Source organism: Diprion similis, chromosome 4, assembly GCF_021155765.1.
Source record: "Diprion similis isolate iyDipSimi1 chromosome 4, iyDipSimi1.1, whole genome shotgun sequence".
NCBI classification, from domain to species: Eukaryota; Metazoa; Arthropoda; class Insecta; order Hymenoptera; family Diprionidae; genus Diprion; species Diprion similis.
Window position 1 is genome coordinate 26,274,742 of NC_060108.1, and position 15,436 is coordinate 26,290,177.

Below are 15,436 nucleotides of genomic sequence, written 5' to 3' on the forward strand. Positions count from 1 at the left end.
GGGGCAATGAATCAATAAAAATCAATTCAATTTCTCTTTGCGTGCGTTTCGCTTGCGCAATAGATTCACGTATATAATATGTATACGCACGTTGCGTATCGTTATAATTTAATGTATTATTATTGTATATATCTATAGTCCATACGCTTTCACTGGATTCAACATACTATTACTATTACCCTACGGGTTAATAGATTTTCTTATACTATTGAGCAAAGAAAAGAACGATCTAATCAGTACCGTATATAACTCGTTCAATTTAATTCCCTTATCTGATAGGACGCGCGGATGTCATAGATTAAACTGGAATATCAAACGGTGTTGAAAATGTATACGAACAATTTAGAAGCTCTGATTAAATTATTTGCTACGTTTTTCTCGATGCTAGAATAGGTATATACACGTCTTATTATCTCGAGATGATTACGAAGAATCGAGGATTTTACTGATCATCTAGATGCCTCGTCGATTGAAACGTTCTTTATTTATATTTGAATTTTTATGCTGATAGGAATTGTAAACTTTTTTGTGGATTTTTTCTTCTCATGTATTCGTTTTGCAATTTAGCGTAATATTCTTTGTATGTGTGTATATATATATATATATATATATATATATATATGAAACTTTGAGGAGCAAAAAATAAATAGACGAATGCAACGAATGATACTAATTTTTTCTCTTTTCTTTTTTTGTTCTGTTTTCGGTTACACAGTGGAAAATACGCGGCGGTAAAAAGATGCCGGGAGAAGTCAAGCGGCAGACAATGGGCGGCAAAATTCCTGAAGAAGAGACGGAGGGCGCAGGAACTTCGCGCCGAAGCACTTCACGAAGTCGCGGTGCTGGACGCCGCAGCAACATGTTCCCGCCTCGTTTCCCTCCACCAAGTCTTCGAGACGAAGACTGAAATGGTCCTAGTCCTCGAGTTGTAAGTATAACAAACCTGCGATCAGGACTTCTGGAAATGTCCATTTTAAACCACCTCAAACCACAATAGTAGTCAAAGCTGTTAATCATAGAAATTTTTCACTTCTATTCCCCAACTTTTCTTCTTCTTTCCTTTTTTGTCCAACAATAATCTACACTTGAAGTTTGAAGCAGAATTTTTAAAGTCGAGAGTTTTTGAGGGTATATCTTTAAATTCGTAGTCTCGAAAAATTTGCAAAGCTTTTTATGTTTTCTCTTATTATTCGCCAATTATTCAAGGGAATGGTTTTCATTTTGGATTTTCAGCGCGCCAGGTGGCGAACTTCAGATGATCCTGGACAAGGACGAAGTACCAGAGGAGAGACAAGTAGCCAGACTGATGAAACAGATTTTAGACGGCATTGCCTTCCTCCATTCCCTGAACGTCGCCCACCTCGACATCAAGGTAAGCTGCGACAATGTTAATCATCCGTATCGAAATCTCATTTTCTCACAACAATACCATCCCACTTATAACGAAATTGATGAAAAACAATCTCCGTCTTCCTAGAGGGGATTTAATTATAAAGTTCATCCGTCGACGGCGTGCGAGATTTGTTGGAAATTTTGGCATGCTGTTTGTGCAGGACGCGATTTGGCTTCGTGAAATACCAGAACTCGTCGGTTGAGCGACATTTCTGGCACTGATTACGAACGTCGCTGTTTGTAGCGCCGGGTATTCACAGGTACAGAGGCACTGCCTTAGAGCAAACTACGGAACGAACGACCCAGATTGTTATGTAAATACGCGGTTAGGCACTGCCAACTCTTAGGTATATAGATTAGAACGGATTAGCGCCGAGTCGTGAAGATATCGATAGAGGCATACTTGCGACGACGATCAAATTCGCGGAGGAGTAATATTAACACGCGAAAAAACTTTTGTTTTCATATATTCATATTTATATTTAATGAATTGTATTAATCAGATTACGAATCAGCGAGGAAAATTCATGGGTTTCATGGTTTAATTTCTTTCTAACGTGTTTTTTTTTTTTTTTATTCATCGATCAATTTTCTACAGACAATTTCAGTACACAGATCGTGTAAATGCGAAATCTTGCAAGTATAAACAGGGCAATAAATAAAAATAGAAATAACTATGATATGAACAAGCGCCGGTGTTTACCGATTACGAGGAGCCGGGTAATCGATACTGGCGAATCAAGGTAAGCCGGTTATTCGTATTTGCCTTATGACTACATATATATCATAATAATATTCATACTGATGAATAGTCGGGGCGACGCGACGCGTCGCGACGTCTATAACGTCGTTCGCTTGACTTACCTTGCATCGTGCCTCGCCTCGTTTCACACTGTGTTATACCTTACACCTTATACCTTATACCTATATATGTGTAGCTATAAGATCCTTGTGACTCTCCTCTCATGGAACTCTCGGTAGTTCAGCCTCGCCTCGCCTCGCCTCGCCTCGCCTCGCCTCGCCTCACGCGCGTTTCAGATTGTAATCCGCACCGAGCGACGACGTTACGTAACCCAATTACCGACACATTTCGCAAATTGCTATCAACGCCGGCGTATTCAGTTGTTATATGTATTACATTCTATATACATATACCGGTACCGGTACGTGGTAAAAGCTTTACGCTTGTTTATAAAGCAGCAGCAGCTGGATTTATAATTCGTTATCATCATCACGGAGCTTTTATTGTATGTATTTTAGGGGTTTTAAGGACGCCATCACAGGTGTGTATAGTCTAAACGAAAAAGCGTTGAAATGGAAATAAAAAATAAATAGAATATTGAGAATTTTAAAGGATGAGTAATTACTAGATTACATTGTACGAATTTGTTAACTTTGGTGTAGAGTTTAGAGAATTCGCTGAAGAATTTGCAAATTCAAGATATTTGTGTATAATGTTGTATGATTTTTCTTATTTAAGTTTATTATTCGTATGATTTTTTTTATGTATGTCTTAACAAGTCGAAAATTGGAATTGGAATTGAAATACGCGCTATAACTGTAATACCTGTAGGTATAGAGAACAGAATTGAAAACCACAGATGTATTGAGTAATAAACGCGTCTTCGTTGTTTCTACGGATTTTTACTCATTTATTTGTTTGTTCGTTTGCTGCATGTCAGTTCTTCTTCTCTCAATATCGTTCTTTCTTTTTTCTCTTTCTTATTCCGGGTAAAAGTAACGGCAACTTTGTTTCAACCGCACGTAGTATTTCATTACTTTGTTACAACGCGGTTTCGATGGTTTCTTCGCGCGTTTCTTAAAACCCTTTGCTTTGCTCCTTCTCATCCTGCAATCGCTGGTTATCCGAATGAATGATGATTCGCAGATTTCAAGCCAAGCGGAAACGCAACGTGATCTTTGATTCTTCTCTTCTCTTCTCTTCTCATCTCTTCTCATTTTCTTCCCGTTAATTAATTATCTCACGGTGTATACAACGTGTATAAATATAATTGTGTATATACTATATGTACTTGTGTATATAGACGTCGTACAGATGTTACTTTTTTTTTTTCAAACGAAAAACCAGGCCATACTTTTCATTCTTGAAATTATTCTTTCATCCGCGAACAAAACCAAACTGACGAAACCTTACTTCGATTTATTCTCTTCATTTCTATTGCCGGTATTTTAATATACGTATAGAAAATCAACTTCTTAAGAATTATAGGTTATACAGACTCGTTGTCTTTCCGAACAATAGTCAAGAATAATATTAATACTGACAATAATATTAGACTAATAAGAGTAGTTGCCATTCTATTCTCTATTGCTAATATCATTACTTTATATTATTATTATTATCATTATTATTATTATTATTATTATTATTATGATTATTATTGTTGTTGTTGTTTTTGTCGTTGTTATTATTATTCCATATACACACGCGATGGAAATACAATTGCGATAACGAAAAAGAAGGATAAAAAAAACTGCGTCTATATAGATTATATATAAGATGCCTTGAATTGCTATTATTAATTTCCCTTGGAAATCGAGCGTTTAACATTTCCGTGCAAACAATTACCGTCATTTATTACACACGGTTGTACTATAGACGCAACAGAGAGCAAAGCACGAAAGTATATATGTATGTATACCGGTAAGTTCGCGCGGGTCATCTCATCGTTTCGCACATATGCAATTCGCGTTGCGGGGAAAGAAGAATTTTAACAAAGGAAAAATAGCCGGTCGGGTTATATTCGGCGCCTCTCATGACGCGTTTAGCCTCCGCGGTGTTGCTTTCTTGTTTGGAGTACAAGGGAACGAGTTGATTACAGTTCACGGGAAAGGTCGACATCGGTATGAAAAAGCAAAAAGCAAAAAAGAAACAAATAAAAATAAAAAATAGAAAGAAAAAGAAATGAAAGAAAAGAAAAAAACGTAACTTCACACTGAGATAGCCTTTTCGTCTTAGCCTTCGCCTTTGCCTTTGCCTTTGCCTTTGCGGTTGTTTATAGTCGTGTGCAAGCGAACCTAACCTGTTATTATACGATTCTAATTTCGAGAGTTATTTCGAGTAACTACGAGTATGTATAACGTTGAACGAAAAGTCTCCGAATTTCGAGATAAAAACTTTGTATAAAAGAAGATGATGATGATGATGATGATAATAATAATAATAATAATAATAATAATAATAATAATAATAATAATAATAACTATGATAAATACCTCCGATAATATACGCTGATCTAAATATAGATCCTCCACAATTTTTATCTTCTCTCTCTCTCTCTCTCTCTCTCTCTCCGTGAAACTATATTATGAATGGAAAAATGCAGTGGCAAATTTCCTGGCTAAAATCCAAACGCGGTTTTTGGCCCTCGCCCATCAACGTCTAACGGGTGACTCGATCATTTGATTTGTCGAATTTTATACAATTTTTCTCTACCATCAATATTTTCACATTTTCTTTTCTCATGACTTACTTTTAAAATCAGAGAATATATATATCGTACGAATCATCGATTCTTTTTTTTTTCTTTTCTCATTTCCCACTCTATGATGCATAAATTTATTTCCAATTCAATTATGCGAGCGTGAGAAAATCCTTACCTCCCCCCCCCCCCCCCCCCCCCCCCCCGCCGCGAAATATTTGTTCGACTTGTAGTTTCACGTGTTTAATCCGTTTTCGAGGCCCCGCGGCCAGTGGTTTCCGCACTGACCAGTGCCAATGTGCCTCTTCTTATTCTCGCGATTTATCTGGTCAACTGCACCGTAGTTGCAGGTTGCAGGGGGGATATTTTTGGTCGAAGAATGCCGTTCGTTCGAAAATAGAACTCTCCCCGCGGTGCTCGGGGGGATTAGCGCAAGCCAGTCATAATCTAATCCAACGCTAAATAACGTTTACTCTTCTATTTATTCTTGAGCTCGAGTCACCGGTGCAGCTAATTATTCTTGTACACCATTAAACGCGATGTTACGCAACATTCTGCGACGATCGTTCTCGGTTAGGAATGTTATTCGAAAAGTAGATTTTCCGAACCGCGGTATTCGCCGTCAGAATTTTTTTTTTTTTTTTTTTCTTTCGAGCAAACTAAATCGGTGCGGTATACGTATATATATATATATATATATATATATATATATTATATATATACGATTAAGTTACTGTAAACGAATCGCAAACTCGAGACATAAAATTTGGCTTTCTCTTTGGACAAAAAACGAGTTGAAGTGAACTTCTTTTTTTTTTTTTTTTTTCTTCTCTTTTTTACCCGCGCATATCCTGCTCGTGTATAATTCAATGCGACACCGTGTATATAGCTGCCTACCTACCTTGTTGTATGTACACAACGAAAAGCTTCCGTCTGTCGCGTAAGTCCGGATACTTGTAGTCATACTCTCACGGTGTGTGATTATCAATTCATGGTATATGTGGAACAAACTTTCCCGGAAGCTAAATCGGCGCGAAATTATATTCCAAGAGGTCGTTAATCGATATCATCCCATTAGTCACGACAAGACGTGTAAACTCGTAACCTCGTACGAGCAACTCCATCGCACTTAAGTGGAGCAAAGTGTCGAGAAGACGCTACGTACTTACGAGGGTAAATGATCGAATATTTATAGACGCGTGTAAGGAAATTACTCGCAATCAGCATGCGGAGTCACGATTTATTCCTTGAGCCGGATTATTTATTTATTTTATTTATTTTTTCTTTCTTTCTTTCTTTCTTTCTTCTTCTTTTTTTTTTATCCAATTCATTTCAAGTATCATTTAAATCAAACTTTAAACGTAAGTGTACATATCACAGTCGTCGACGAATGGAATAACTGCAGAGGCGTTGCTGCATTACTATATATACGTGCATATTATAAACGATTAAGTGTTGAATTAGTCCCGCCGGAAGTTGCAATGATATATGTATGTATATATACTGTACCGAGAGATGAACGGATCTTCGTAAAACTTATCTGGAAAAAAACAAAAAAAAAATAAAAATAAAAAAAATCAAGAGCTATTAGTTTATTTCTTTACCGACTTCACGACGGTGGGCCAAAAATCTGATCTACGCAAACGTCGCTAGAAAATTGATAACCTTTCCCGGAGAAGAGGATTACGTGTTCCTTCAACTAATGAAGTCCACATCGTGACCTGACGTCCGAATCTGAATTCATTCCTCTTTCTCAATGTTCAAACTGGTCAATGGTCGTCGTCGATATTTCTTTACTTTAAGAAAGGAAGAAAGAAAGAAAGGGAAAAAACTTATTTCACTTATTTTTATACAGCCTATACTAGTTTAAAAGATCTGGGCGTCGGAAAGTCGCTGAACCTCTCTTTGAAATACAGTATATATAGTATACATATATATATATATACTATACATTATGTATGTATATGTATATTATTTATAATGTAGATGTAGGATGCATATATTTTTGAATGCAGCAGCTTCGCTAGTGAATGCACTCGTTGTCCTGGCAACGGGCTTCTCTTGAATGAACATGAGCACGAGGTCCGGTCATCCACCCCCTCCCGTCGCTCCGTTTCATTCTCGAATCTCTTTTCTCTCCTCTCCTCTCCTCTCCTCTCCTCTCCTCTCCTCTCCTCAGCACTTCGCTCTTTACTCCTTGTTCTACGCACGTGCGTCGCCGGGTTTCAGCCAGTTTTCCTGTTTATTGTGCACCGTTGCACACTTGCCGGAGCATCGTTCCAGCTTATTCACGTCACATATGCATCTCGTCCGATTACCGCTATCTCTTGATTTACAAGAGTGATGAGTGTTGAATTTTTCCTGAAAACAAAAAACAAAAAAAAAAAAAACAAAAAAAAATCAACCAATTCCAATGCTCTTTGTGTATAACTATATACCTATGTTCTTCTCCTTGGACTATGTAAACAATAGATTGTTTTGTGTATAAGAAACTCGCATTTCCATTTCTAAATTTTACCGCTTCTTCGTCAGTCTTGCTTGTATTCTGCTTTTTACATTAATGCGCGTACCCACGCAATCCGACTACTCATGTTCGCTGCAAGAAAAGTACGTTGAGCCAGCTCATCGGAGTGTGTCTCACAAGTTGCGGTAACCGACACGCTTCGAGTATGGCCGCAAACGCACTCCGCATCCTCCTCCACCCCGCCCAACACCACAAGTTTTCTCAATTATTTTACTTCAGGCTGTCGTCTCCCCGAGAAGTCTTGTTTATGTTATACGTAGGTATACCTATATTCCTTATCTCACTTTTCTCCCTCTTTATCTCCACTCCGCTTTACTCTCTCTCTCTCTCTCTCTCTTTCTCTCTTTCTCTATCTGTTTCCCGTCCTTATCCTCTAACTTCCGGCTCACCGGCCGCGCAAAGAGGATATTGTACATATATGTATAACATCTGCTTTGTCATAAAGTAGAGACAGCGAGTGAATTACACACATTATTGTACAAACTTGCACGTATAATCGTCGTGACGAATTTACTGTAACGGTATATATACATATATATTAGGGTGGCGCAAAAAAACCGACTATTTTTTTTTTCGAGTCTCGTGTGACAAAATGTTAGTTTTTGATGTTTTAAGAGCCCACTCCAAAGGACAGTTCAAAAAAAAATTTTCAAGAGATCGCTCCACATTTTTTAAAACGTCAGAAATCGTCAAAAATCGATGTTTTTTTTTAGGTTTAATTTTTTTTTCTCGTTACGGTATAATTTTATAGACAAAAAAAAAAAATAAGTTTCCGAAGGTTTCAGTTCAAAATTTGAATTTTGAAAGGCCGCACATAATTTTTTTTTCATTTTTTTGGTGCATTTCTTTAGATCTTTTCGAGCGACCTTTTAATATTTATATTAAAATTTCATAAATTTTTTTTCTTTAATTTAGTAAGAAAGAATCGATAACAATACACCACGACATGAATTACAAATCAAACGAAATACTGAAAATACAATTTTTTTAATTTAATTTTTTGACGATTTTTCACATTTTAAAAAATTCAGAGCGACCTCTTAAAATTTTTTTTTTTTGAGCTGTCCTTTGGAGTGGGCTCTTAAAACATCAAAAACTAACATTTTGTCACACGAGACTCAAAAAAAAGAAAAAAAAAATAGCCGGTTTTTTTCCGCCACCCTTAAAAGTACATATAATTTAAGAATTGGCATGAATTTTGTGTGAAATAGTTGTGACACAGCTATAACAGCTTAGAAATTTTATCCACTTGCACTTATTGTCGATGAAGCAGCAGAATTGTTCGATGGAAGTGGTCTCGAGGATGATAATCCCGGATTTAAGCTTAATTCGCGTAACGGTTTGTTTTTCGTCCGGAATGCTGTGGGGGAAGGTCTCTCGCGTTCGTAATGCAGGTTTTGGGTTTAGTATTCGCCTCACCGACGCCTCCGGTGTGGGTGGGTGGGTGTGCAATGCCTCTTGCTCGAATCTAGCCATTAGCGCGTCCGGTCCTGAAACTCCTTCCTCCTCGGCTCGGCGTCTCGCTCGCCTCATGCAGAACCCCGGTCACGTCTTGCTCGTAACTCGATATACAGCGAAATGCAACTCACAAACTGAATCCTCAACTGATTCGAACCTCCTTCAACCCAACTAACCACTTTCGACCATTTCCATAGCACTCTCTCTCTTTTTCTCTCTCTCTTATCTTCGCGTATTTTCACCTACACACGAACTATATATATATATATATATATACATATATTCGTTTTAACCATCAATTACAAATTTTAAAAACTCACACAATTCAGTTGAAAAGCATCAAGACAAAAGCGAATTTAAACTTTCGAAAGCTGTATCGCTCTGCAGTCTCGCGCAGACTTGAAAGAAATCTCTGAAACGGAGCAAAAAACGAAAAAAAATTCAAGTATATATATATATATATATATATACATATATATTAGAAAATTCGTCGATAGAATTAACTTCTGGAAAATTGGCTAAATATCGAAGAGGAAAGTGGTTGGGGGGGGGGGGGGGAGCACCCAACGCCTTCAAGACACGTATTATTTCTGATCACGTATTTGTATTAAAAATATCGAGTTCTAATTTTCACGCATTGCTGGTTCGAGAGGAAATATATGCATATAGCTAGAGTTTGCACATCGACTTTCCACCGCTGCTGCAGCTGCGTGGTTACGTTACCTCACTACACTGATTTTACGCGAACGCGAGCACCATGCGAAATTGAGCAAAGCTGGTAGAAATGTATCCAGACAGTTCGGCTGTCCTAGTTTTTCAGTATTTAATTCGCCTTTGCTTTGTACAGCGAATCAATCACGCGTTTTCATCACTTTTCAACGTTTTTCTTTACGTCTATCTATATACAACTGATTATTATTATCGATCAAGACTGATTAAAATATTTTATTACTGTTTATTTTATTTTTAGTTTTTTTTTTTTTTTTTTTTTTACAACAATTCATTCATTCATTCGGTACGCGTTAACACATATTCATTTACTCGGTTTATTGCAAAAATTAGAATAATAAATTTTTCAAATTTGTTTTTATTTAATTTCGAACAATAAAAATATGCTGACGAACGAGATGCTACGATTACAAAATCGTGACTCTTGGAAAGAAAATTTCCCGTTAACAAGGCTTTATTATTGAGAGGTTAGTTTTTTTTTTCTTCTCTTTTCTCTTCTCTTCTTCTTTCCCAACATCACTTTGTATCTGTGTACAAAAATTTCATTTATATTCTTTTCCCCTTCGGCCACTGTACTCCGTTTGCGGTTATAAAAGCATTACAATACGTAACGGTGGGCTACCGGGAGAAAAGAACCGGCACCCTTAATGAGAAGTTATTTTTTCGCCTCCTTTTTTTTCCTCCCAAAACGATCCCTTTCGGAGTTTGACGTAAAACGGTTTTTTGCTCCACTTCGTGTGTTATATAGCCTTCGAAAACACATTTGTTTCACTTTAACGCGGTCATGGGATTCGAAACCTCGAGAAGCGGTTCGGCGTGTTCTCATTTTTTTTTTTTTTGGTTTCTTTACAACGAATCAGAGGCCCTCGTAAAGAATACGAAATAAACTTCCGCCATTATTTTATAGCTCAAAGAGCGTATATAATTTCTTTACTGATCATCAGGTTTAATTCAACGGATCTGAATGAAAAAATATTTTGCACAAAAATATCAGTAACGATTCTGTAAAGAAATTTTTGTAAAAAAAAAAAAAAAAAAAAAAAAAAAAAAAAAAAAAAAAAAAAATGTTTGTATATATTCTATATTCACACAACGCTCACAGGATCGATTAAATTTCTATTTTTAGCCACAAAATTTGGTCCTAACCGGCGAGTTTCCCGAATGCGACGTGAAGCTTTGCGACTTCGGTATTTCGAGATACATCAGCCGAGGAGCAGACATCCGAGAGATCCTGGGGACGCCCGATTATGTCGGTGAGTACCTACCTAACCGCAGCATCGCATCTCGATATATTCGCAGCGTGCGCAAATATTCATGCATTCAATTCGCGACCCAAGGATAATAGTTTACAAGCTCGAGAGCCGAGTGCTAATTTGTTAATTCGATCGATCCCGACAGCCCCGGAGGTGCTCAACTACGAGCCGATAAGCCTGGCGACGGACATGTGGTCCGTCGGTGTCCTGCTCTACGTCCTTTTGACGGGATGTTCGCCATTCGGCGGCGACTCGAAGCAGGAGACTTTCTGCAACATAAGCCGATGCAGACTCGACTTCCCTGACGACCTATTCGAGGATGTTTCGGAGGAGGCTCGCGACCTCATGCGCAAGCTCATGGTTAAAGATCCGAGGTGAGTAGCGACCAGACATCCGCCCATCGAATTAATCAACCATCCACTTCGTCGGGATGCCTCTCTCTATCTCTCTTGTAATATTTGCTTTTTCGTTTTTGCCAAAGGCATGCTATGGGATAATAAATAAATCATCATCATCTCTGTCTGTCTTGCACGTGTTTTCAAAACGTGATGTATAAATTTTTGCATCTAGTCGGAGGTTGATTGTTAACCTTGAAATCTATAGGTAGACGCTCGCGTGACAAATAAATGAAAATTTAAACGTCTTGTATGCGGGATAAGAACGACGACGATGATGTCGATGATGTTTATTCAATATACCATCGAATTAACACACACACATATATACAAATAAAAAATTTTCTCTAGCACAACGGTAATTCGCACACATCTGACTCACTGACAATGCAAGATACAGGCATTACATCGTCGTTCACATATATGCTTGCGTAATTATCGATGCGTAATCGTTAACGTTCGATTTTAAACACACATATCGTCATCACTTTGATATTATAAATCATGTGTAGCGCAGAGGAACTTTGGGCAGTTCGATTGTTCGTCGAATCTATTAGTTTTTTTTCTTTTTTTTTTGGTGAGTTTTCTTTTTTATCACGTACTCACTTATCGGTGGACAAGTATGATGCATGCTTTATACATAGAGCTTTCGAGGAGATGATAACAAACAAGCGTTCACAGTCGCACTTCGTGTCGCAATACCGTCTCAAGCTCTCTTGACGAATTTTCAACTATTTATGGACCCGTTGTAGGTACCTACGTCATCGCGTACTTCCTGTCTGTCGACATAGATGTAATTATTGTAGGATTGACGGAGCGACGAACTCGTATTAACGATTTCTTACAATATTTGTGACAAAAGTATTATACGTACATATATTGTATATATATTCATATATATTGACTAACGGAATTGACCACTTCTTGGATGATTTTTCCATACGTTAGGCAAAAAGTTTGTTAATTCTTCATCACTTTCCTCTACTTTCTAAAATTAATAAAAAAACAAGAAGAAGATCGTGTATAATTGAATAGCTAAAATCCTGCAACGAGTATCAAAGTGACGAATTCGCGGATGTAGGTGCAGTAATAAGCATGACATGTGTACATGCGTGGACGTAATATGCATACAGAGATTTTGAAATCGTTATCAACAGCTGAAAGGAAATGACAATCTCTTAGTCCCTTTAAAAGTCTGGGGGTCCTTATCTCTCAATGGTCCGTATACTATAACGCAGTACGTATTATTCAAAGGCGTTTTTTTTTTTTCGACGCTATCGAAAATGCGTCGGAGTCCACGGAACACGGTCACGCGCAAGCAAATGTTGCGCAACTCTTCGTCGTCCTATATAAAACGGACGCTTATATTTCGTATATACGCATAATATTGCGCTTATATGCATCAACAGGAAGTGCGTGACATACGCATTACAGATCTTATTTATTAACATTTATTCGGGAAATAAAAAAGAAATTATCGAAGCAACTAAGATAATTGGGTGAGGTCAACCGCATGTAGATATTAAATTTAAAATTTTTTCCAGAAAATGCGTTAGTCTACAAATAGGAAAAAAAATGAAAAAATTTATAGAATAGTAGTAGTATGTATATAAAGTAATTCTTTAATTTTGAATTTCGTGATTAAAATAATAGAATTTTGGAAAAATTTGCCATCCAGTTTTGTTGTATGATTACATGTGGTAACCGGAAGTTGGGTCAGGCGGTTAATATACTTGTAAGGATGTACGTGTTTTGTATGAAAAGCAAATGAGTATATAAGTATGATTTTAGAAGATTGTAGGTATGTAACTGTTTTCAGTAAACATCCGTATTCTAATCCTCTTTCTATTGTTTATCTTTCAGTGAACGCCTAACGGTCACGGAATGCCTCCAGCATCCGTGGTTCTCGGCGCATGACGGCCCCGAAACTCCTCTGGCCTTGACAACGACCTCATCATCATCATCCTCCTCCTCTTCCTCCTCCTCCTCCTCCTCCTCCGTTTGTTCCTCGGAACCGACGAGCCCAAGTCCGTCGAGCGATAAACCAGAGTTCGCACCGAGTTCCTCGGAGCCGACGGAGGACGCAGCGAAGGATCGAAAAAGCCCGAAGAACGCGGCGGAAACGGGGACGCAGAAATCCCAATCTCAGCCGGAAGCTTCGACGAAGTCATCGACAATTGTCCAGCGGGCGGTGTCGTCTTACACCTGCGAGAACGTCTACGCCAAGAAGAAGAGCGGCTCGTCGACGGTGACGGGAAGCGGAAACGCGGGACTCTCGATGCCGGTGCGGATCGGTTTGAGTCCGGACCGGCGGGACACCTTCAAAAAGAACATGGACAGCCTGGCACAGCGGTTCTCATCCAGCACCGAAATCGTGATAATCGAGCCAACTTCCGGCGGGCAAAGCAACCGACGAGCTACAGCGACGCACACGATGCCGGCCGGCGAGATATTCAAGTGCACCCCGGTCTTCATTCTCGGGGAGGAGCAGCAGTGCTGCGACAGCGGTAGCGACACGGTGTCCGAAATGTCGACGGACAGCTCGAGCGACAGAAGCAGCATCTACTCGGACGACTCTCTCGACTTTATTCTATACGGCAAGACCCAGAGCAGGGCGAGCTTCCCCTTCGTCGGCGCCGACACCGACCGCTGGGAGCAGAAGCACCCGAGAATTTGGCCCCGCGAGTGTAGCGGCGTCGTCAGCAAGGCTCTGAGCCGGTTTTCCTCCGAGCCCGGAACCACCGGGAGTAAACACTCGGCGAGGGCGACGCCGTCGGCGAGCATCAGAGGCAGGGCGAGTCTCGAGGCGATGAGGGAGAGGGGTGGAGAACTTGTCGTCATCAGGGAACCCGTCAGGGCCGGACGGTACACCAGGTACAGCGAGGTACAGTGCGAGTCCGTTCAGGCGAGGATCCGCCGGTTCCAGGTTCACGGGGCCTCGTAGAATACGAAAACGGAGGGCTCTTCCTGACAGGATCTGTACATAAATACGCGAAAGCCTTCGCGCTAAGACGAGCGCTCGCGAGGAGTTTATTTCCCGGTGGAAAAGGCGCCGATGTGTCTCTATTTCGGCGCCAAACGATCGTCGGTAGATGACGAGTATTTTTATATACTTGCTTGCCGGGTTCGTTTGAAAGGGGATCTACCGCATATCCAGTTTGTTGTCATTTATCTCTCGGTATTCGATTCTTTCTCTACCTTGTTCTATTCTTTTTCTTCTTCTTCTTCTTCTTCTTCTTCTTATGCTTTCTTTGTTTGTATAAATTGCGTTTTGTTGAAAGAAAAAAGAGATACATATATATTATATACAATATGTATAGGAGAGTTTGAGGTCGCTTTAGCTATCGTCGATTTTCTATGGTGTGAGGATAGGTTTGTGTAGCTGTAAAAAGAGAGATTGAGGATATGAATACAAACGAATTTCTCTGGTTTACTTACGACGTAAGTCGTGGCAGCTTATTGGCTCCAAGATACGTTATTACACCGGGATATTTTCATTAACAACGTGCTAAAACGACATTTGGAGAAAGAGAGTATAAATTAGTTGTAAACGAAGTGTACATCTAGGAGAAAGAGGAGGAAAGCTAGAGACTCCGAGAATAGACCGTAATGATTTATAACGAAGGTGTATCGGTCGGAACGATTTAATGTAAATATCAAATGCTCCTAGATATATATTTATATACATAGATATATAATACATACTATAAATAAAGTTCGATTTTTCTATAACACATATATATTTAAATCGCTGATTCTGTAAGATGTGTAAATAGATGAAAATTTATACGATGAATATTATATAGTGAAAAGATGCACGCAGTAGAGGAAAAATGAAAATAGAAATATCGAAGAAACGAAAACAAAAAAAAAAAAAAAAACACGAACAAATGATTCACTTGGAAGGAAAGTGACAAAACTCCGTGGTCAGTCAATTATCAAGGTTGTCACCTGGAAAAAACATCCAAATAAGATAAAACCTAATTAAAGGGAAAAAAAAGAATAACAAAAATTGCAAGCGTATGTGATTTGACAAGGGGAAGAACGGCCATTCTCAAAATCATCTTTTGATAACGATTTTAGATCCATTTTTGGAAAAAAGCTTACTTTTTGGAGCTTGTGATTATATTTATTTTTTGTTTTCTTTTTCTTTTTTTTTTTTTTTTCTCCGAGTCAACTAAAATTACTAATTGATTAAAAAAAAAAAAATATATATATATTGTAGAAACTTTTCATAAATGG

General features: G+C 38.6%; 1 protein-coding gene across 1 annotated transcript in view; it reads left to right on the forward strand.

Moving 5' to 3' along the window:
- Nucleotides 1-15,184, forward strand: part of LOC124405858 (serine/threonine-protein kinase 17B-like) — a 62,150-nt gene extending 46,966 nt beyond the window's left edge. Inside the window, exons 2-6 of the mRNA XM_046881114.1 lie at nucleotides 716-928; nucleotides 1,234-1,372; nucleotides 10,673-10,799; nucleotides 10,945-11,173; nucleotides 13,058-15,184. Of these exons, the coding sequence (XP_046737070.1) occupies nucleotides 716-928; nucleotides 1,234-1,372; nucleotides 10,673-10,799; nucleotides 10,945-11,173; nucleotides 13,058-14,138 (1,789 nt within the window). The 3' untranslated portion in view covers nucleotides 14,139-15,184. The remainder of the gene's footprint in view (nucleotides 1-715; nucleotides 929-1,233; nucleotides 1,373-10,672; nucleotides 10,800-10,944; nucleotides 11,174-13,057) is intronic.
- Nucleotides 15,185-15,436: the final 252 nt, after the last annotated feature.